Raw genomic sequence first — 22,339 nt, 5'->3', positions numbered from 1 at the left:
TCGATGACTGATAATAAACGTATTAATTTCTTGCACTCTTAGTCATCGTCAGAGAACATGACTTATGTAAGACTACATATTCCATACGTCGCTCTAAAGAAGTCAGGACCATTTTGGAAGAAAATGGAGAACCAGAAAATAGCTAGAATCGAAGAAAAGACAAATGGCGGCTGAATAATATAGTTGGTGAAACAGGCGGTGAAGATGAATCTCCGTGTTCGTTATTTAATAGTTTGTCGCACGATCGAGCGTACGAGATCGGCAGGACGCGATGCACCCGATTTGCGTTACATTTGCCGTTTCGTGCATCTGTTCTGTAGCAATTACCGGAGGAAACAGTCGCGCGCGACCGAGCACCGAGAGCGTTATCCCTTGTTGCGCGCATAAGTCATCGCGGCGGAGAGATTAGGACGCTAAATCAAGGCTGTTGAGGCCGTAATTCGTTGGGTGAAAAAAAAAAGAAAGAAAAGGGCACGTCGGGTGGAAGCTCTTAAAGAGGCTGGCAGCCGAGTGAATACACGCTTGGCCCCGAGTCGCTTACTCTTTTAAGGCGTAATATGTATCCAGCGCGGCCGAATGAATTCCAGTTCACGGTACAGTCGCTTAATCGCTCGTAATAACGCCGAGACGAATGCCCGCGGGACGACCGTCGCGAAAAACCGCTGTAATTTCTGGCAGCGGATACCGCGTAATAGCGCGGCCATGGACCGTCGGAGCGGGATCCATGAATCGTGTGCGCGCCCCGCTGATGCACTTATTTTTACCTCGTAATTGTTCCTAATTTATCGCCCGTGGCGCTCCCACGGGTTAATTTCGAACGGAATCGGCCGACAGAAACCGAATAGATTTTAGGTCACGGCATTCCCACAAACGTCTTCGTCTATAAGCCTTTCTAGAAATACGCTCGACCGAACTTTGTTTACCCCGCTTTCGGAACTGAATCGCGCGCCAAACGATGCCTTATCACTGGACGTTAATCGCGGTAAACTTCAATTAAGAATCCGGTTGTTAGAGGCTCGGTACTTCGTTTTTAACGCTTCGAAAAGTAAAATTTTGATGTTAGACTGTTGTAAGGTACATAAACTAAAATTTATTTCAGTACGTGATCTATCCAACAAGTTCACTACATATAATTCCATTATTTGTATCTAAGCGATCTATTTAAGAAATTGATGTATTTTCGCATAGGGTTAAAGTGCAGTGAATCCCTTAACGCATCGCGATAAGACAGAGGAGATTCGAACTCGAGCAAAGCGGGTAGGCGCTGGAGGGGGCGGACGGACGCGCCCCCGACTTACATTAAAATCCTTTCAAGCCTAACATCCACGCATGACGCCGTTAACTCTGGAAGCTCTCGACGCCGCGATTAACCGAACAAGAGGAACGACGCAGCGAGGCTCGGTATCGGAGCACGACGCGAGAGCTCGTCTTTTCACGAGCGCAATATCGTCATCGTGCAAACAGCGTATATGCATTAAACCATGAACCCACTATCCCCGACGTCATATCCAATACACGTTGTTAGGGGGTTGCCGAAGCTGGCGGCGGAGCAACGAGGAGGAAGCCACGGTGAGGGGCGGTGAGCAGCAAGGGGGCGGCGGACTGGTTGCGGGGTGGTTTCGAGGGTGGCTGGCAACCCTACCCCCTACCGGTGCGGTAATGGCATTAACCGAGCTGCAATATGATTACCGCTCTCGCAAGGTAACCTGATCACACCCGAAATCTATGGGGTGTCCGTAGTATGAGGGACAATGTACCGTGCTTCGAATTGCTGCGCAACGTTACGCGACCGCGGTTACCAACGCCGCCCCCCTCGTCCCACCGCGTTTCCCTTTAATCGCGTTGCGCTTTTTGCGGCTCAGATTACCCGTGAATCATTAGACGAGCGCCGCGACGCGCGGGGCGCTCCTTATCTAGGCATTAGGAGATTACCGGTCCCCTCCGCGGCGCTGTTTTTCCCCCCTGACTCTTCTCGTTTCTTTTCGTTTCGGGGCGAAAGCAATTTGGAAAATGTTTTCTTTTCGTCGCGTCGTTTTATCCGTACCAGGGCCACGCCGGTTCGATAAGCGATCCGTGGATCGCCGAGCGTGCCAGAGAATTTCCCGCGAACGTTCGTCGACGACGTTTCCCTACGTTGCTCTCGGAGCAGAGCCGCTGATGAAGACGACGAACGACGAGATCGTCGCTCGGGGACGAGTTCGAACGACTCGCGGACAAGGAACGTCGTCGATGCGACGAAAGACGAGCGTAGACACTTACCGTGAGGTGTTGAAACAGCCACGCCCTGAGGATGTTGGTCGCGACCTTAGGGAAGATGCCCCTCTTCTTCTGGTTCTTCTTACCCGTAGAATCGTCGTCTTCCTCGCCGGTGCCCTCGCCGCTGCCGATACTCGCGTTACTCGCGTCACCTAAAACAATTCAAACACAAACGATCGTTAATAAGTGGCTCAATTACTGTAAAAATGGTCCAACGAGCTCTGGAACTCGGAGATATTTCATTTCAATTCAATTACTGAACGTGGGATTTTGGAATAAAGAATGGGGAATTTTTGTAATAAAATATATACAGTTTACACGTTGAAAAAATACACTGGTTGTCGCAGCGAGGTCTGGCAAAGAACTAAACAAAAGACAAATAAACGATTGGCAGGCCAATGCTGGCGTAGATCATGTAATGGTATATTGATTATATTGATTGTACTAAATTCCTCGATGAATAGAATTCATAAACACTACCAAATAACGTCAATACATGACAGAGACAACGAAATAAAGCAGAATCTAACCTGGAGTCATCGTTCCAATCTTGTAGGATTTCCAACGTCCGAAATTGATCGTCGCGAATGGCTTTAGTCCAGATTATGACGGGCCAATTTAATACTGAATAACTATACTCGCTCACCGATAGCATACATATCGCGATAAACGTTAAATATTGCGATAAATCGTAGCCTCGAACCTTCAATGTTAGGATCGGTATGAAACGCGTCTTGACTCGACCGCACCAAGGCTACGAATGTGCCGTGATCCATGACAACAATTCGAGGGTCCCCCGATTTCCTGAAGGACGAAGACCGACGTTTCCAAGAGAATAAAGTGCGTACGGAACGTTTTCGCTAATTAAACGGACCCGATTCTTGGAATCGACCGAAGCCGGTTGTTGGGATCGTCGAGCCAGGGTGACATTTTACGATCGTATTGTTCCGCGAGTCAACAAGTTCTTCCCAGGTACTAACGAACTGGTCTACCGTTTCCGTTCGTCACGTTTCGAAGCACGTAACAGAAATTTTATTTCCTTACAATTTTATGTCCCCTTATGTTTAAATATAACGTCGATATACATACGTACATTTGTAATATCGTTAAAAAATTCGTCTCAGAACTCGGCGAACAGTACAGATGCGTTTTTACGAAATCAGAGTAACCTTTAAAAATTTTTATTGCAAATGAAAATCTGTCCAACTGGAAATATCTAACTGGAAACGTTGAAGCGTGAAGAGTTATTATTCCAAAAGCAATTCCCCGTTGAATGTTCGGAATATATTGTCGAGGGTAAGATTTTCGAGCACTTTAAACCACGGGTCCCGATTTTCGGCGCAAACTATACCGGGCGATAACTACCTCACCCCAAAGGCCGGTTCCCATGCATACAAACACCATTAAGCCACCCGCAATCACCCTGTCCCTCTTTCGCTGGCTGGTCCCTAAACGTTCCAGCCCCGATTCCGAGGCCATCCCCTTTCCGTCCCTTCTTTTCCATCCCCGGGCGCATTAATTCCCCGTCATTTATCAATCTTAGCTTTTTAATTGCACGGTCACCGGGGATTCGAGCATCGAGACGGTAATGAGAGATATTAAGACGGCTTACGGTCACGCTTTCCCGAGGCAAATATCATTTTTATAAATTATCGGCCAGCAGCCAGTTACAGGTACGATCCCCCCCTTCCGTCAGATCCATGCCACGCATTAATTATCTTGGACGCTGATGAACTCGATGGACTGCTCGCTGGGAGGTTTCTTGGCTCTCTAGACGGGCTACTAAACTCTTATTGCGTATATTTTCTTGGTTCAAGATTGATCATACTTTTCCGCGAATCGTCTCACTCTATGCCAATATATTTCTACGTGATATTTCAAAACGCTGTAACTTTTACGAGACGTCAAGAATGTCAAGTTCGAAGATTTGGGTTAGCTTCATGTTCCATCTATCTAACGCGTTACAAATACAGGGTGAAAACAATAAAAATGTTCATATAAACATACGTCCTACTCGATCTTGTGTTCGAGCTACGCGAAGGAATTGTACCAGGCTACCATGAAATTCGAACAATGCCTGGACAAATGGAAAGTGTAAGACAGTCAATGATAAGAATTCTCCAGACCTCATTTCGAACATTTATTGCAAATGTGTGTTAAAGAAGAAACTCGTCATAACTTGAAAACAAGGTCTTTTTTTATTGTTTTTATGTGTAGAATCTAGCCCTGAAGTGGGTCCCAGATGCTACGAGGCACCCTGTATACGAACAGAAAAATATTGAAAACAGATTGCAACGGAAGAAAATGGTAACCACCCACGTTGTTTCGGAGTTAAAGGAAAGGTCGCGTGTCTATCGAACAGTAGCCTAAGTAGAGCAGAAGTAACGGTCGAAAATGGTCCCGGTCGGGAGCGGAGAGCATCATCATCAGAATTCACCTGACGTCCTCGTCGATCCATCTCGCTAGAGCGGCCGGAAGTTCGAGGCTCCCTTTATTCCTTTCTCTCTCAATCAGCGCGAAAAGAGAACGGCAGGCTACTTACGCCGACGGATTATAAATGACCGAGCCTTATCGTGCTGCCCAAGGCTCCGGTTCCCAAGGTTCTATCGTAACAGAGAGATCAGGGTGAGCCCGGTGCTCCCAGGGGTTTCACGATGACAGGTCGCCCGGGGGCGCCAGCCAGCCACCGCCTGCCCTACGTCCGGAGAAACGGTCTCGTGGCCGAGATTAACTTTGAATTCGTCCAAACCGGGCCGTCGGGAGAAAAAGGGTGACCGAAGGTCGTCGTAGGAGGACGAAAAATTTGTCCGTCAAGCAGACGGCCTGGAACGACGGGAGATCGATGGAAATGGGACCCAAGCGCGACCGTACACTCGCGTTCCTCGTTTTCCTCCAGCGATCTAGGAACCAGGACGAGGGGATCGACTTCGACCACCTGCCATTCGATTCGCAGGACGAGATTCGGAGGGGGGTATGAGCGAAAATAATGGACGAGGGTCGGAATGTTCGATTATGGGTGGCAACACTCGGAGAACCTTCTCCGACACCAGCCAATGAAACGTTCCATCGATGATCTTTTAATCTTTTCAACCCCCTATGAACCGTTCGGCGGGTAATGGTATTCCTAGATTGTCAAGCGAGGACACGTGGGCACGAGAGGAGCTGTGTGTTCATCGAGTGAGATAGTTTATAGTATTTGAACAGGTATATAAGGAATGGACGTTCGAAACTGGTAAGCAGTATCGCAAAATATGACCGTGCAAGGTACCCCACGGGCCAGAGGGGAGACTAAATATACGCAACCACGGAATAACCACCAAGAAATCACATCATCAGCGTGAATCCTCACGGTTGGCTTCACAAGGAGCCAGGAGTCTTGGCGTCGCCGGCGTTTCCCTTCCTCGGGGCAGGCTTGTTTTCGTCCATCGGGCGGAGAGGATGGTCCTCGCTTGGCCAACAAAAACGACGTTAAGTCCTTCGTCCTTCCCTTATTCCTGGCGTAACGACGGCTCCGCGCGAGCGAATAGAGCGGTCTAGAGGCGCGCGGAACGGCCGACGGCCGGCTAGCGGAATAACGGAATGGCCAGCGGATCGTCCCCCTGATTGCAGTTAATTTACTCGGTGAATCGAGTTAATGTAGCGTGCCGATCGCGCGCTGCCGTTACCGTGCCCCTGACGTATCAGCCGAAGAAGCGCGCCCGTCAGGAATTTCTCATTTCCGCGGGAGGAACTAATCCCTACGAAAAACCATCCGGCACGAGCAAGAAACCGAAGATGAACACCGTGCACCGGACACACTTAGAAAACGCGAGTACACGCTTCAGGGGGTAGCTTCCGGGGAAGAATGTTAGATGGTAATGGTGGCCAAACTGGGGTTCTTCCACAATTTCTCTCATTTCAGGAATTAAATCTCTGGTTTCTTTAACCCTTAAATGGTCAATTCTCTGACTAATATTTGTCAATGTAATTATTTGAAAATTTATGTAACCCTCCATTAGTTCATTATTTCTTAAATGCTTTAAAGGATAGTTATTTTACGAAACAGGAATGATTTATTGGGAAATCAAGAAAACTGGTAAAATTAAAAAATTTCAAATCATTCTGGAAAAATTATTGTTAGTTGCAGGGGTCAATTACAATCATTTTTGGTGTATAGACATACTCCCGAAATCCTACGCACTTTCGAGAAAAAAATTCTTTACCGAAAATACGATGTCTGATCATGAATACCTGAATTCCCTGAAATTTCATGCGTATGTTTAAAGCATCATAACTTTTGAACGGATTGGAGGATTTTAATGTTTCAAAATGAAACAGTGCATATTAATGGGGCTCTAGAATCCCAAAAAAATGGGCTGAAAAAATACATTGAATATAAGATCTACACGTATACCTTGTCTGTGATGAGAACTACTGTCACTCGCATGCAGCTGTTTACAGATTGTTTAAACATTAATTTACTTTCTAACGAAGTCTCAATCAACAAATTGGTATTCTTCATTTTCGTCTTATTGTGGCCTCTAGAATCTCCCATTAAAATTTTTCCCAGTAGTAGAGCTTGTAAGATCTACATGAGTTCGAAACATTTGTCTGACTGATTACAGAAAACAACGAATGATTAAGGTACAGCCTTAATAGATCGTGCTCGTCTGCGTTGCGTATCTTGTTTGCCAAAAGATAGAGTCGCAACATCCCCGCGTTCGCGCAAACGATTTCACCGCGAAGTATTGACACGCAATTAAGAATCTAACCGCGCGCCTTTTGAAGCGCATCGCCGCGCGCGTAATCCAGCTGCGTCGCTATTCACGCGTGACCGACAGCCCACGTCCTGTCACTGATAAGGCGAAGCCGTTTCTCCGACCGCGATCGAGATCAATGACTCGTTGCCGACTCCGAGCATCGCGCAGCTGGACAAAATCCTCGTTTATCCTCATTTACAATTCAATCGCCGAAAAAAGCCCCACTGTCAATAGACCGATTGTAATTTTAAAGCAACGGTAGATAGTAAACGCTCGACTGACGGGCTCCGAATTTAAAAGATAATAACATTTTAAACAAACTGAACGTCGTCTTTTATTCCAGTTGAACTCTGTGTCGAATCGTCTAGATAATTCAAATTAATTACCAAGTATACTCAGTTTTAATTACGAAAACCTGTCAAAAATTTGATACTCCGGAGTGAAAGTTGTTTGGTAACGATACCTTAGATAGCTTAAAGCGTTGGAGCGTGCATCGAGACTCCCAGGTGGCGCTGATGACTCGGTGTCGCGAAGAATGGCGACAGCGACACGATGAGAGGTATTCCCGTATCTCCTACATTGTTCGCGGTAAGAAGGTCGCGTTTTCGATGGATTACGAGTTTGGGGTTAAGAATATTTTCCGAGAAGCTTGCGTCCGCGACGGGGAGGCCGATGGTCAGGCAGAAACAAGTGTCTCGGGCCGCGTAGTCGGCGAAAATTAAACGGTCGCCGAATCGAGCACGAATTTACCGCGGCAATAAATCGCCCCGGTGGAAAGTCGCGAAAATTGTCGACGGCATGCGCCGTTTGCGCGCGTGTGCGCCGCGTTTACGGCCCCGTAGGCGCGTGGTGCTAGGGGCCATATCGTGCTCGTGTTGATTTACGCGGCGCACCGCGCATTTTTACTGCCGCGTTATAGAGATTTAAGTGCAGCCAATTATACGTTTACGCCGTCCCCGTGCCGTCGTCCCCGGGCTGCGTCGGGCGCTCAGACGACGGCCGAAGACGCCGAGTCCTGACGACTCGACGCTGACGTCAGGGAGAATAACGCTCTCTCGCTCCCCGTGCTTCTTTCTTTCGAGCTGTCGCGGTCTATACTTAGCCGATGGGTCAAGAATAAGCGAAGTCTCACGTCGGGCTGACTATACGCTATTTCGAGAGGACGAGCGGGCAGCCGAAACACGCGGTCCCACGTCGAAGCGTTCCCCTCGCGGTTCTCGATGGACGAATCTCGTAATTTTTACGTCGAATTTTCGGAGCAAGTTTTGCCACCACGCGTTCCAGTTAAAATTAATTCTGTAAGCGTCGATTTAATATTCAATGTTCTTGTGACACGTAAGGAATTGTGAAATGAAATCGTGAGAGATTGAAAAGGTTCGAACGGTGTCTAAGTAGCTGGCGAAGGAAAAACGAAACCGAAGGTTAATACACTCCGTTATACAACACATAATTCATTTAGTGTCTTATGTCAATTATCCGGAGTGTCCAAACGCATCCACTTCGACGGATTCCTCGGCTATCGGAAATCTGTTGCCCGCCCACGTTCCCGGACCCGTTGTCTAGCGACAGGTAATTGCGGTGGAATCAAAGTGGTTAATAATACGCAACGATTCGTCCCCGACTGTACAAATATGTATAAAGTCCGGTTCTGCCGTCGACTGCGCGTACGATGTAATCAAGCAATCGCGAGAGGGATCGGAAGCCCCTGCAGCCACGAACGTAATAACCAGGAAAAATGCTAATAATCATAATTGAAAACCAATAAGGCATACGTGGTCATTAGTACCATTGCCATAATAGTGCGAGGCGGTAAGGAGAGATCTCTCCGGCGGGCCTAAACGCCACGATAACACAATAATTCCAACGGGAACAGGTAGCAATTAGCGTCACGCGCTGCGAGGCGTCGTTTCTGCGCGCGGTTTGAAGAAATCGACGCCGCGAAGAGGATCGAGGATGACAACGGGGACAGAGAGGCTCGACCACCGAAAACGTCTTCCTCGGAGACGGGGACCCCTACCTCTATTTAGGGTGGCCGAGCGGACTGTCGAAATAAACCGCGCATATGGCCGACGAAAATAAACTCCTTATTCCCATCCCGTCGAACCGAGGACCGTGTTTCTCCTCCACCTTCTCTTCCCTTTCTTGGCTCCTCCTCGCGAGGTACGGACCTCGCGGTGGCTTCTTCCATCCGCGGGGATCCGCTTCGAGGCTTCGTCTTTAGGCGAGCGTGAAACCGACCTTCCTTCTTCCAGCTCGACCGTGTAGGTAGAACGCACCGGATACAGAAACATTTATTTGCTGATACGCCACGCGCGGAAGTACTATGAGGAGGAGGATACTCCGGAGAAATAAGAAGAAAAGATGTCTGCCTACGCGACTCTGGATATCGTGTTCCACGTGCTCATCACTCGTGCTCGCGTCTTAAGGGGATATTCCCATTCGTGGATCTCGATTTCACGCGATTTTTCATATTAGATTTATTATTATCTCATTTGCTATTTTTATGACAGTTTATCGAGCATCCAGTAATAATGCTCGAGATTAGTTTCTCAGCCGATCGGAAAAACTAGGAAGCACCATGTACGGCTTGGAAAAAGATTTTCCACTCGCTGGCCCTGCAATAGGATTATATTCAACAATAATTTAGTCGAAAGCGGAGCTTTGTTTGTACATTATTCGTGGGTTAATTGCGAGCACCGTCGTTAAAGGTTGACAAAATATTGGCCCGTTAAAGCTGAAATTTATTTATCGGTATTAGAGAGTTTGAAATATGAAAGGTGTTAAATCAAGCCCCCGAAATATATTTCATCCTTCAAAACACACCGTGAATGTCACGCAATAACGAACGATAAAGCGCGAATGCCGTTAAGTGGAAAATTTAATATCCCGTATTTATATATATGATGTAATATTTGCAGTAAACGTTTGTAGTATTTTTACCCGGCCTGCCCGCGCGATAAAAACTATAAAATAAAGTTATTCGCGCGTGCGTTTTATATTCGAACGCTATAAAACTATGCTTTACCGTTCGTACCTCCGCGACTGGCTTTTATCAGCTGCAATATTTATACATCGGATAAATTAAGTTATGCGCGAAGCAGTGACTAAAATGCATTTAAATGTCACGATTACGTTTAATGTACGCAGAAAGAGTTTCTTTTCGCTCGTCGATTATTAAAAAGGTTTCTACGATCGGTCTCTTCCGTCGCCCTGAAATTAATTGAGCAATTCCAACATGCGACGTCATCGATTTAAAGAAAAACTTTGTCTCGATTTCCATTAGTGGGACGTCTTGGTATCCTACATAAAATAATTTCTATCGACAGAAAGCTTCCGTTTACTAGAATTAATTAAATATAAAAATTGCGTGTCAATTCCCTTTCGACGGATCGAGATCCCCCGATCTTCCCGTATTGGAAATAAAAAAACGGTTGAAAGCGGTGAGAGATAAAGGTCGATAGGCAATCTCCGCGGGAAGGAAAGGGTTTTTCGCGCGGCTGGAAACCGGCGGGAAGGGGTCAACGCACCAAAACACGCTCGTTTTGGCATCGCGTTCGCTCGGAGCGGCGGCCTCGACCAGTTGCCACCGGCAGAGGCAGCTCTTCGCCGATTCCGAAACTATTTTCGGCGATGAAATGCGGCTCGACGGATCCTGCCCCACCCCCGCCGTTGCTCCCCCGTTTCCTTGTTTTTTTTTTTTGTTTTTTATTTCCCGCCATCTCCGTTCGCGGCCGGCCCTCTTCCGGCGGCCGCGGTGTCGCGGTCCGCGCGAGAACACCGCCTCGCTCGATTTCCCGTAGCGCGCGCGTATCTCAACATCGCCGCGACAGTCGCTTAATCCGGGAATCTGCTTAACCGAGAGATTAATTGGCGATTGTGGGAGCGATGAGGCGCGATGCGGAGTTTGTCCCGTCGACGGTTGTTCCGCAAGGCGAACGAAATCGGCCCGCGAGCGCACTTTGAGAGAGTTTGTCTTACAAATGAGCCGAGCGACGGGGATAATTTAGTATGCTCGTGCAGCCGCGCGCGTTAAACTGGGAACGTACTATCGACCTTCCCGTGAATTAACCCCTCGCTGTCCTAGCCATTTTTCATATTTCGTCACACGATTACAGCTGTTCCCACAACCTTGGAACATTTCGTAGGATCGATCGAATGAGAGTATATTCGCCATTTGGAGTTTTTCTTCTTGCGTCTTGCCAATTTGGGACACGACCCGTGTTCGATTTGCGTAACGCGTCCTGTATTACGCGACGTAGCGTTTTTCTTCTCATTTTCTCGTTAAAGTAGCGCACGAATCTGTCCCGACGTCTTACCGGCAACTGGACCGTTTAGTCCAAGAGAAATCGCGGACCGACTAAACAGTTTGGTCGACGGAAAGTCGATAGTGCTCGCCTAGCCTTAATCCGCGAGGCGGAAAACCGTGTTTCGCGGCACGTAATCGCCGCGGGGATTTTTCGATCGACCGGCTGCCGGGACTCGGTTGCTTTGGCGTTGCGCAACGACGAAGCCCTGTGTACAAAGTCGAACGGCGCGCGTCGTTGATCCGATGAGGAGGCTTTTGTGAAATTCCCGCGGCTACGGTGACGCAAGACGCGTCGCCGAGAACGGGACCGACAGAGAGCAGACGAAAATACCGGCCTATCGTCAAACGAGACGGGGAATACGAGAGTCCGAGGGAACGAAAAAACAGGCGACCGCGCCGAATTTGTACGGATTAACGAGTGGAACCGTCCGGATTCCTCGAACGCTCTCTCTCGTTTCGCGGTCGAGACTCTTCGCTTTTTGCTTTCGACTTTTGGGAATGTTTAAAACCTCGAGCGAGGCGGGGCAGCGGACGGGACGGGCCGGCGATTTCAGCCGATTGTTTACACAAACTTTGGAGAACGGCGCGAAGCGACGTCGAAGCGGTCGAAAGAGAAACACGTACTTCGACACCTGACGCTGCTCGTCAACGATTAACGTCGGACGTCCGCCACTTATTTACCGAGTCAAAATATCAACTATTAATAGATACCGTAAAATAGGGTGCGCGTCTTCAATCCCTGAAATTATTTGGCGTTTCGCGCGCTCGGACGCGTTTAGCGCGAGGCTGACGACGCGCGAGGAATTACTGTGCGCGGACCACTGCTGCAAAACAAACCGACCACGACCAACCGCTCGTCGATCGTTCATTTTTCGCTGTTACGCTTCGACGATCAATTTTGGTATTCTCGGTGCTATTTATTCGCAACAAAATGTACCAGACGCTGGAAAGGCTCCATGATGAAAATGAGGACGGCGTAAATATTTCGCGTTGTATGTTTCTACTCTAGAATTTCGAAATTTTTCATTAATTTTTCTTGGAAACTACACGTTGTATAAAAACATGTTTCGAACGAAAGATGTTTGGTATAGAGTTTGCTATTATTTTCGTTTTCTATCAAAATGTTCTACATACGAACGTTTTACACCATTAGCGAGGATCATATCCCGCTTCTTGATATTACTAAATTTCATTATGTATCCTTCATATTTTGGCAAAAAATATTTTTTTATATCAAACAATATATATTACAAATGTGGTTACTTGAATATTAAACCACTGTAATTCGAAATTGGGAGAAAATAAAAATGGAAAGTAATAGTCGTAGTGAACAGTTAAATAAAGCAATTGGTTTGTCGAAGTGGGTGGTCGAGGAGCCCCTTGATAGGCGGCAACCGTTTGCATTGTGAATCGCAGTGGCGTCGCTTGGCCGAAACGGAAAGAAAGCGGTCGGGGACAAGCGGGCTGGCGAGCGCGAGGCGCGCAAAGGCGAGGAACGAGCTCGGTTGATTGAGACATCGACCGAGCGGCTGTGACAGTTATCTGATTCATGGACATGCCGAGTATATTTTATGCCGTACGACCTATGAATACAGATCGATCGGACGCGGGACAGCGGCTGCGGCGGCGGCGGCGTCGGCTCCACTGGCCCGAGGAGATCATAGGTGCCTCCGCGTATATGGATATATCAATTACGCGCGTACGCTTCGGCCGGCGCAACACGTATGTACGTACGCGAAGAAGTAACGCGACCAAGAGAGCCCTCGTCGCCGCTAGAGACAACCGCGCGGCGGGGAACATCGCATTACGATTCATCAGGCGTCCAGGATACCAGTTCCGCGAGGATCCGCGGAGATACTTATCCGGTAACGATCTACGTGATAAATCGCCGATTTGTATCGACGCCTGGTGTCGCCCGACGCGAAACCACGCGGCGCGGAGTCGTGCCACGCCGCCATTACGATTACGCTCGCGAAAGCGTGGATCGGATCGCGGAGCCGTTGGGAAAGCGATCGGATCGAGGAGAAAGCTGATCAAAGCAGGCGACGCCGTGACGGATGCGTCGCGCGGAACTGTAATCCTTTTCTACACCGATTCAATTTTACAATCTACCGTGCAATCTTAATTTTCTTTTTACCATTTCGTTGCAAATACGTTCGAAGAACGCTTTCAATTTACTTCGTCTCGAACCCGTGTTCGCTTGCGCAAAGTCGAAGTCGTCTCGGTTAACGCGGAACATTAGACGCGTTAGCAATAATACGCGCCGAGAATCGCGTAATCGCGCGAGTGGTAATCCGATATTCGCTCCAACGACGACAGACAGTGGTATGCAAATGAAACGGAGCGCGATTTGAATCCGGACCGCGTCCGACGTTCCCGCGGACGCGTTCGCGTCGTCTTGCCGTACCCCGTGGTCCGTCAAAATGGCCAGGATGAACGGAACGGGACAGGAAATGGAACGAGATACGTAGAAGCGCGCGAGATATCCGCACGGTCGATGCTGGCGACGAGGCACGTACGAAGATTCCACTAATTAATGCCACGGGGACTGGGGAGGCCGGTGCTGCGGTTCGCTGATGCGCTGCTGCTAGGAACGACGCTGTTACTATGATAATTACCGCCAGAACGTGAGGCTCTGTCTTAATTGGGACTACCGGGGCGAATTAATAACGCGACACTAACGATGACCCCTTTCGCGACACCTTCTGGGGCCCTCGGAGTCCATTCGACCGCGGCTGACCCGCCTGATCGAACATTCATTAGAGGACGATTTCTATGCAAAGAGAGATTGCACTTATCCGGGTAGAAAAATTGAAATCGAGTCGCTAGTTAACTCCTTGCCGTGCGACGACGAGTCTGACTCGTTACAAATTTCACAGTCATGAGGCTACTCACTCGTCATCGAGTATTATGTATTAAAATCAACACATTTTTACATTTACAAAGTATTCATAAAAGAAATCTGTTCTTTTTCGTGGCAATTCCTTGTACTTCGAATTTAAACGAAATTAAATATTATAGGTTTGACAAATTATTTGAAATTAAGAGGTCAAGGGGTTAGGATACTTAGTTGAGTCTCTGTGGAGATTTCATTAAGTTCTTGCTCGATTCTAGGATTCAGGAAAATGAAACGACTGTGGGTGCTTCGGTTATTTTCACCCCCCCAAAATATTTCGTTAAAAACCTCGTACGTGAATTTCTTAAAAATCTACCGAGTTACGAGTACGGGTTTAAAACCCGAGGAATTTCGTTTCCTTGCGAGTAATTCTGGATTTCGCGTAAACGTTCGCACGGTATCCTCTCGAGCGCGTTTATTCGCGGAAGCGACAGTAAAATCGGTCGTTCGACCGGCTGTCGTCCCAACACATCGTAGAAATAAAAGCGTTAATGGCAATGCGCCACCGGTGGATACGTTGGCCGACGTCGTGGCGCTCCTCGTGATCTTCTTCTTCTTCGTCTCTGCCCCCTCCCACCCGCTGGTTGACGTTCGCTGGATGGGTTTCGGTACATGTGACGAGCACGTGTCTCGAACTGGTACATATCGGCTCTCGCCTTGGAATTAGTAAGCGGAGAAAGAGCTTTCGTGGCAGCAAGGCCGACGGAAGGGGCGCGTTTTTACTTTTTGTCACCGTGTGCGGCGTCGCGACGCGTTTAAACTTTTCGTCATGCATCACGATGCGTTAACTCTCGTTTATTTCCAGTGGCCCTTCGGCCACATATTTATAACCTAATCGGGTGCGAACGCGTCGAAACTCCGCCCTACAAGACGGCTATATTTACTCACGACTGAATCTTAAACCCAATAATTGGGGACTCCGCGCGTGTACCGAAATTTTAATACCTTCACTTAAATGGTAAATGGAAATCACCTTTCTTTTAAAGCATTTAAAAAATAATGAACCAATAGAAGGTTACACAAATTTTCAAATAATTACATCGACATACATTAGATTAAGCTTGCGGAAGGCCACAGCCCACAATAACCCACTTAAGGGTTAAATATGTTATAGTACAACGTTACAAGCGCTCCTAGTGGAAAATCTATTCTTTCCTCAACGACTCCTCCCCCTAAATATTAAAAAAAATTCTCGTTTTATGGAAGAAGTAAAATCATGGGACGTGCCCTATCGACACAGTGGTCCATTAACCGAGCCACTTATTCATCGCGTCCTTCGGCGCGAGCCTAATGAAACGTCAGCCGCGAGTCTTAATATCGGCGATCTATCAACCCGACTAGAATTTCGACGCCGACGCGTCCGCGTAGATCGTCGCGCGGACGCGAATTTCGGACCAATGGCGGTTCTTGGCTGGCGAGAGAGCGCGACGGGACGAAAGAGGAAAACGGAGCTCAAGAGAAATGGGCGCCGGTGGCCAGTAATGAGCCAGAAAACTGGCGACAGCTCCGCTATGCCCTCTATATCCTATCCCAACGAGACGAGGCGCGATATTGTGCGACTCCAACACACGGACGACGCGTGCACACGGACGGCTGCGCGCCGTGCAAGCGCGGGCCCATAACTCACCGTGGCTGGCCCGCAGGCCCATCTTGTTAGCGCCCCGCAGAAACCGAACCGTGGACCTCTCCTAACTATGATACCGTCGATACGCTGGAAGGACGAGCGTCGATGAAGAACAACGGAGGAAAAAGGATGCCTAGGAGGGTGGGAAGGACGCACAAGGTAGACCAGTATTGATTTCCCAGCGACTGGATAGGAGTTTCGCCAACTCGAGAAACTCGGGAGGAATGTGCAACCCAAATTTGATGGAACTATCACGGAACTCGAGCATCATCTTAACCCTCGGGCACGGGGACGACCGACACTTCCGTGTAAATGCAGACTTCGGAATGGAAGATAAGAACCATGATGGATAGCGCTAGAATGCAACGATGACGTAGGACGTGCCAAGCATCAAGTTGGTGTTTTGTTTAAGATGTCTTGTGGAGGGAATAAACTTGTGTAGTAAACTGAATTTACAGCAGATAGCTCTGCGGGAAAGTAGTTGGCACAACACAGTTATTTCGTTGAGCATTATGGGGAGTTGGACCTAACAGGAGACTAGTCACGCAATGTAAAATTACGGAATAAATATATTTGCAATATAATCGACACTGTAGGGCCAAACGCTTGTAACACGTCCGAAGCTGAGAGTTTCGAGGAGTCTAGACTTCGTCTTGTTAGCGCCCCGCAGGAACCGAAACCGTTCCTATGATAGCCATCCATTTTGCCAATACACGTGGCGAGCTCCCCGATGAGGAACAAGAGAAGAGAAACGAGGAATAGACGCGCGGAACGGGGAGCCAGGAACCCACGAAGACGGGGTTAGATCCGAGACGGAAGACGAGGGAAAAAGAGGACGAGAAAACCGTAGGTGAAAGAGGAAGGAGCTTGGAAACCCTCCTCCGACTCCGCCAACGCGCATAAATGCATAGCTATCTTCGGACGCATCTTCCCCGGGCGGAACGAGCGAACGAAAAGAGCGCGTTATCGGTGCTTCGACCTGATAAATCCCCTCCCTCCACGGAAAGAATAATGAGTCGACATTATTCATGCCGAGCCGTCAGCGTCGGTCGACCGGTCCACTACGCTCCTGCCCTCTTGCTCGCTCCTTTTTCGCCCGATGCCGCGGCGTTTCGTCGCCATTAGGGGGTTCCCGGACAACGGGCACCGGAGAATCCGGCCTGGACGATATTAGGAGGCCGCTTAGCCCCGGATCAACTGGAATTCGGCCCCGGGGTACAGGGCACAAGGGGACGGATGCGTCGGCACCGTTTGGTCGATAGGTCGGCCTACGACTTTTCGTATCAGCCCGGTACGCGCGATCGTAAATTATCAGGGAGCACGGAAGGAGAGAGCTTGTAATGTCGCGTGGTCACGAGGACGCGGGGATTGCTGCCCCCGAATGGTTTAGCGTCGCCTGCCTGCGAATCCACCATGACGCGCGTTATTAACGGTAATGACACTAGCTAGTTTTTTGTAAACCAGGGACCCTGTCCTATCGACGACCTCGGATAACGAGCTTAATCCTTCCATTTCCACAGCAATAATAATAATACTTTATTACTGCACTCGGATACCAGGCATTACATTTTTGTATTTCGAATTGAACACATTCGACGATGCGTCGATATTAAATACAAGAGTCTGTTACTTCCGAAAGCACCAATTTATTATTATTTTTCAACTTTACTCTGTGGCGGCTTGCCTCTTGTAGGAAGATGTAAGCGAGATTTGTTCTGGACCTGATAGTGGGACTCTGTTGGTGAGCAAACAACTGCGCTTGGCGTTTACACGCTCGCTACACTGTCTGCGATTGAAACGATCAACCGAAGAGGCAGTACCAGAAGACAGGTTGATAAACACAACTGCATAAGCGCCGCATCGCTAATGCAACAGGTTTTGTTTTCATCGGTGGTTGAACAACAACATTATTGACCGTAAAAATATGTCTTCCAAGATGTCACGGCGCTACCGTACGCACGATCGTACGAAACGCGTCCGGATCGAAAAATGGCGAGATCGGGAGGCGATGCAACCGAGCGGTGTAACTGTCGCGATGCAATTTCCGCTTTCGACGGAAACAAAACTCTTGCAGCCGGAGCCGCGCTCGATATTACGGCTAGAGTCGAATCGTCCCCTCCCGCGCCAGCATCTATCTGTGACGTTGAGTGACACGTTTAGCGCGCGTCCGTTTTATTACGGCGTCCCCATCGCGATCCCGGCCGCGGGCTTCCCCCGTCCAATTTCATCGTACAATAAAACACGTGGCGACAAATTCGCCGCTCGGCGCGATCGCGATCGAAAACCAACCCGGCAGTCATGATGACGCGACTTTGCGGTTCGCGCGCCGCTCGACGGGCTTTAATTTCCCATGAAAGCGTCGATAACTCCGTCGAGCGACCCGAAACGTGATTTACGCTCGCCGTTTCCATTTCCAAAGACACTTCCCAGCCCGAGAACGACGTCGTTTGGGCTCGTTCGAAAGGTAAACGCTTCGTTTTTTAAGTCATCCGATATAATTTCGAGTTAAAAAAACTTCACAGTGGTACTGAAAAGGGGTACTGAAATTTGTCTCTGGTAAGAAGAGGATGGTTAGAAATTAGAATTCGAATCGATTTCTCTTTTTAATCGAATCTTGAAGGAAGGGTTGGATATCGTACTTATCGTTGCGACGATGGAATAAATCGTCTGTGGGTCGTAGAACGTTGGACGATGGAGCTGGGAAGAAAAGTTTCGAACACGCGAGGGGAGCCGAGGCAAAAGAGGACCGCGTACAAAAAGCCAGTTTGTTGCCGCTCGCCTTTTGGACGCGCCGCGTTATTTAGTGGCGAGCCTCGTCTCGACTCGCTTAAGTGCTCCGGTGACTTACATCCCTCTGGGGCAAGGGCGCGCTAAGGGGACGTGACCGTGTACCGTCCCGTCAGGGATCGGACATACAATGGAAAGTTTGTCGAAAACGAGAAAGGGGCTCGAGCGTCCGTCGGCCAAAATAAGGAATAAATCTCGGTTACGCCAAAGTGGAGAAACGAAATTTTCTACTTCCTCTCTCGGTTTAAAAGCTACACAACAAACTCCAAAATTTATTCAGTGCCCTCAAAAAGTATAGAATGGTCCCTCTATTTATTACGAGCTCTTTGTTTTACCATATATAAAGGTTCCATTTCGCCTTTTCCAACGTACTCTTCGAATTCGAAGTAAATTCCTAGACGAGAAGAAGATGTAAACGATCTAGGAGAACGCGTGGAGGTGGTTTATGGAACAGTTTGTACCCGGTATCGAATGCGTGCTCGAATCTCGAGGGTCCTCCGTCGGAAAACAGTACGGCACCGACTCCGGGACGGTACTTACGATCAACTGGCGCACCGGAGGATCGCTGGCGATACATCATCCGGGAGAGCGCTTATCTCTCCCGGATCTGCTATCTCGTTGGACCCCGGTTTCTATCGAACAATGCCTCGCCACGATATACCTGGCCGCCGAGCGCAAAGAAACGCGCGCCGCGACGCGTTTTGCGCCATTAAAATTTTTGCTGCACACGCGACTCGTGGTGGCCTGCGCAAAAAAGACGGAACAAAAACGAGAAAACCGGCCTCCTCCAGGCACCAGGGCCCTTTTGCAACCCGTGAGAACGTTTCGACAATTTATTAGCCACCAAATTATATTTTCGAGTACAGATACGGTGGACTGATGTTGCATAGGACAAACTCCAAAATAGAAGCTCGGAACAATTGTTGAGAAAAATGGCCAACACGGCGAGGTTGTCCGGTTAACTCGAACTTACGGGCGAACGATCACGCAACGAACTCTCGGTTGGCGTACAATGGGAAGGCGCATGAATATTCGAAGGTACTGTCAGAGTCTTCATCGGAGCCCGGGCAACGCCGGAACACTTTTCCAAGAGGACGCGAGCAACACCCGGAAGCCCGTAGCAGCGTCAGCCGTAAGAACTCCGGGTCCATGAAAGCCTCGAATACATTATTCAAAGCAGCGCCGGGCAACGGACAAAGTTGCGACGTCGCAATAACTAACAGCGAACCGCGAACAGCGGAGTTTCGAGGAGTTCGGAGAAGGACGTCCATCAGCGACGATCCAGGGGCCCATCCTCGCGCCTCCGCGCGTCCATGCCCTAATACGAGCAAACGGAAACGCTGCCGTGGCGGCGAGCCAGGCGCATAAGGACCCGGGATTCGAAAGCTGCCGTCTGGAATCCGCGACGGTCGTCTAATCAGCGCGGCGCGATTATTATCTCCATTTTAAGCGCACGCGGAACGCTCGAGCGGCGCATAGAAGGGGCCCCATATACAACCGCCTAATATGGCGGTCCGTCTCATTGGCTGCCTTAGGTGGATACGGATCGTTCCACGGGCACTCGAGACCGCGTCCCGACTGGCGCTCAGCATCGAAAGCGCGAGAGTCCTCTCTTAACACAGCCTCTCGCATACGTGTTCAGCCTGCTCAGGTGGGAGAGAGGTGCTGAACACCCGAGGAGGAAGGGGAGGAAAAAGAAGCCACGGGGAGGGCCGCGCGCGGTCAGGATGGAGGCAGCATTCCATCAAACCAGACTCCATCTTATGTACGTCTAACCCCCGGGCAACGTATCTCCGCTCTATCTCTTTCGCTCCGTTCGCGGCGTCCTCCTTTTTCCGCTCGTCTCAATTCGATCGAACGCGGCTCTTCATCCACGGTCGTCTCGCTTTTTTTACTTTATTTCCTTTTTTATACGTCGATGTAAAGTCTGCGCGAGAGATCAAGGGACGCCGATTCAGAGAGAAGAAAACGCTTCGCATACGCTTACCGGTTATGCACCGGACGATTTCTATTATTTCCGGCCACGCGTTTTGGCCATTACTTTAGCCCCTAAGTGGACTCTCAATTTCAACTGAATTATTTTACTATTATATTATTATGTAACGACTTTCCTTTAAAACATTTAAAAAACAAGGAGTTAGTGGAGGATTACATAAATTTTCAAATGATTAAATGTTACAAAGACGAAGGAGTATTTTTCGATCGTTCGAGGAAGAATAGATCGAGTCGGGTCGAATCTCAGGATGTCGGAGGATCATGGTCGACGATAAGATCGTGGAGGATCGAGGAAGGCCGACAACGCGACGGCGAATGGGCGCGTTGACGTGTCCCGATGGATGCATTTTTAACGGCACGAAAATAGCGGCAAAAACGCGCCGTTCGGGTTCGTGGCAGCGAGCGGGAGCCCGTCGCAGACAAAACAGCCGCAGCTGCGAGAAAAACGAGAACGATGTAAACGGGCACGACGACAAGGAGTCGGTGCCGAATTTTGTTCCCTTCGTTCCTCGCCGTTTCATTTGAATCCTCCATACGTCGTTGCGTCCCTTCTCCCCGCGTGGACCATCAAAGTGGAGAGACCCTTCGTTCCCGTCGTAGACGCCGAAACAATTCCGCGCGCCTCGCGATCCCCGGAGCCTTTGGCCTCTAATAAACATCGCCGACGAAAGTGAACGGTTACTCATTCTGAAATACGCCGCTCCCTCGCTGCTGCATAGATCCAAAAACAAACGTTCTCTACGCGGTTATATAACCATATCTCGACAACTCCATACGTTCGCGTGGATTTCTTGGCGCGTAGAGATTTGCAAAATAAAGATGTACGATCGTAATTACTAATCCAGTGATCCAGAATTTGAAAAGAGGCGAGAGATAGAGCTGAGTAGATTCTTTGGGAAGCTAAGAGACTGCACGAAATAAACAAAACGTTCCAGTTAGTTAAGCAAGAACATTGTCAGCGTTATCGTCGCGTAGCGTAGCTGGTAAAAATTGAATGGGCACGCGTGGCAACAGCTACCAGCGAGGATAGATTTCGCGTGATCGTTCGCGCGAGTAAATACACTCGTTGAACGCGACGCAGGGCAAACACGCGTCCAGGGCGATCTAGAAGCGGCGAGGTCAGGCGTGCACGGAGCGACACGACGACGATATCGACACCCGGCCCGGCTCGTAAACCTAACCCCTTATGGCGGTGGAGTACGGCTCGCACGGCACGTCGCTATCTCACGAGAGGCCGAAACGAGCGGAGCCGCGCGAAAGAAGGAGGGAAGACTCTCGTGCCGGCCGATATGCAGATAGAAGAAGTAGGTGTAGGGTATGTAACGTCGCACGAGAAACCCGTTGCGTGGGCGAGGCCTTCCGTTACTTTACGATTATTTTACCGCGGCTGTCTCGGCTCGATGTCGCTGGAAATCGTCCGTGGAAAAATGGAGGAGCCCGACGCGGGAAACACGGGAAAGATGATCGTTTACGACGGATTCGATGTCCTGGTTGGGCGATCGACGTCGCGAAACGAGATTTTTATTCGCATTACGGCTCCAACGTTCCTCAGATTTTCGCGAACAAAATGGCTTAAGAATTCTTTGAGAAGGACTCTGTAAATCTTTCAATCTCGAAGAAACTTCCGACGCAAGGTTAAGAGGCAGGGTCGTCGCTATTTTTTAACATCTTCGTAGTGAAAAGTCCCACGATGGCGGAGATGAAATTGAGCGTTTGGCGTAGAACGAGATACGTAA

General features: G+C 49.1%; 1 protein-coding gene across 6 annotated transcripts in view; it reads right to left on the bottom strand.

Annotated features, from left to right (window-relative positions):
- The window catches only part of Hth (Meis homeobox homothorax), a 526,461-nt gene that overhangs the window by 196,199 nt on the left and 307,923 nt on the right, over positions 1–22,339 (bottom strand). For all 6 annotated transcript variants that reach the window (XM_076782345.1, XM_076782344.1, XM_076782343.1 and 3 more), the window contains one exon: positions 2,260–2,408. In XM_076782345.1, coding sequence (XP_076638460.1) covers positions 2,260–2,408 — 149 coding nt within the window. The remainder of the gene's footprint in view (positions 1–2,259; positions 2,409–22,339) is intronic.

The sequence above is a fragment of the Colletes latitarsis genome, chromosome 14 (assembly GCF_051014445.1).
Source record: "Colletes latitarsis isolate SP2378_abdomen chromosome 14, iyColLati1, whole genome shotgun sequence".
Lineage (NCBI taxonomy): Eukaryota > Metazoa > Arthropoda > Insecta > Hymenoptera > Colletidae > Colletes > Colletes latitarsis.
The sequence above is the reverse complement of the archived record's forward strand: the minus strand, read 5'-3'. Positions and strand labels throughout refer to the sequence as shown.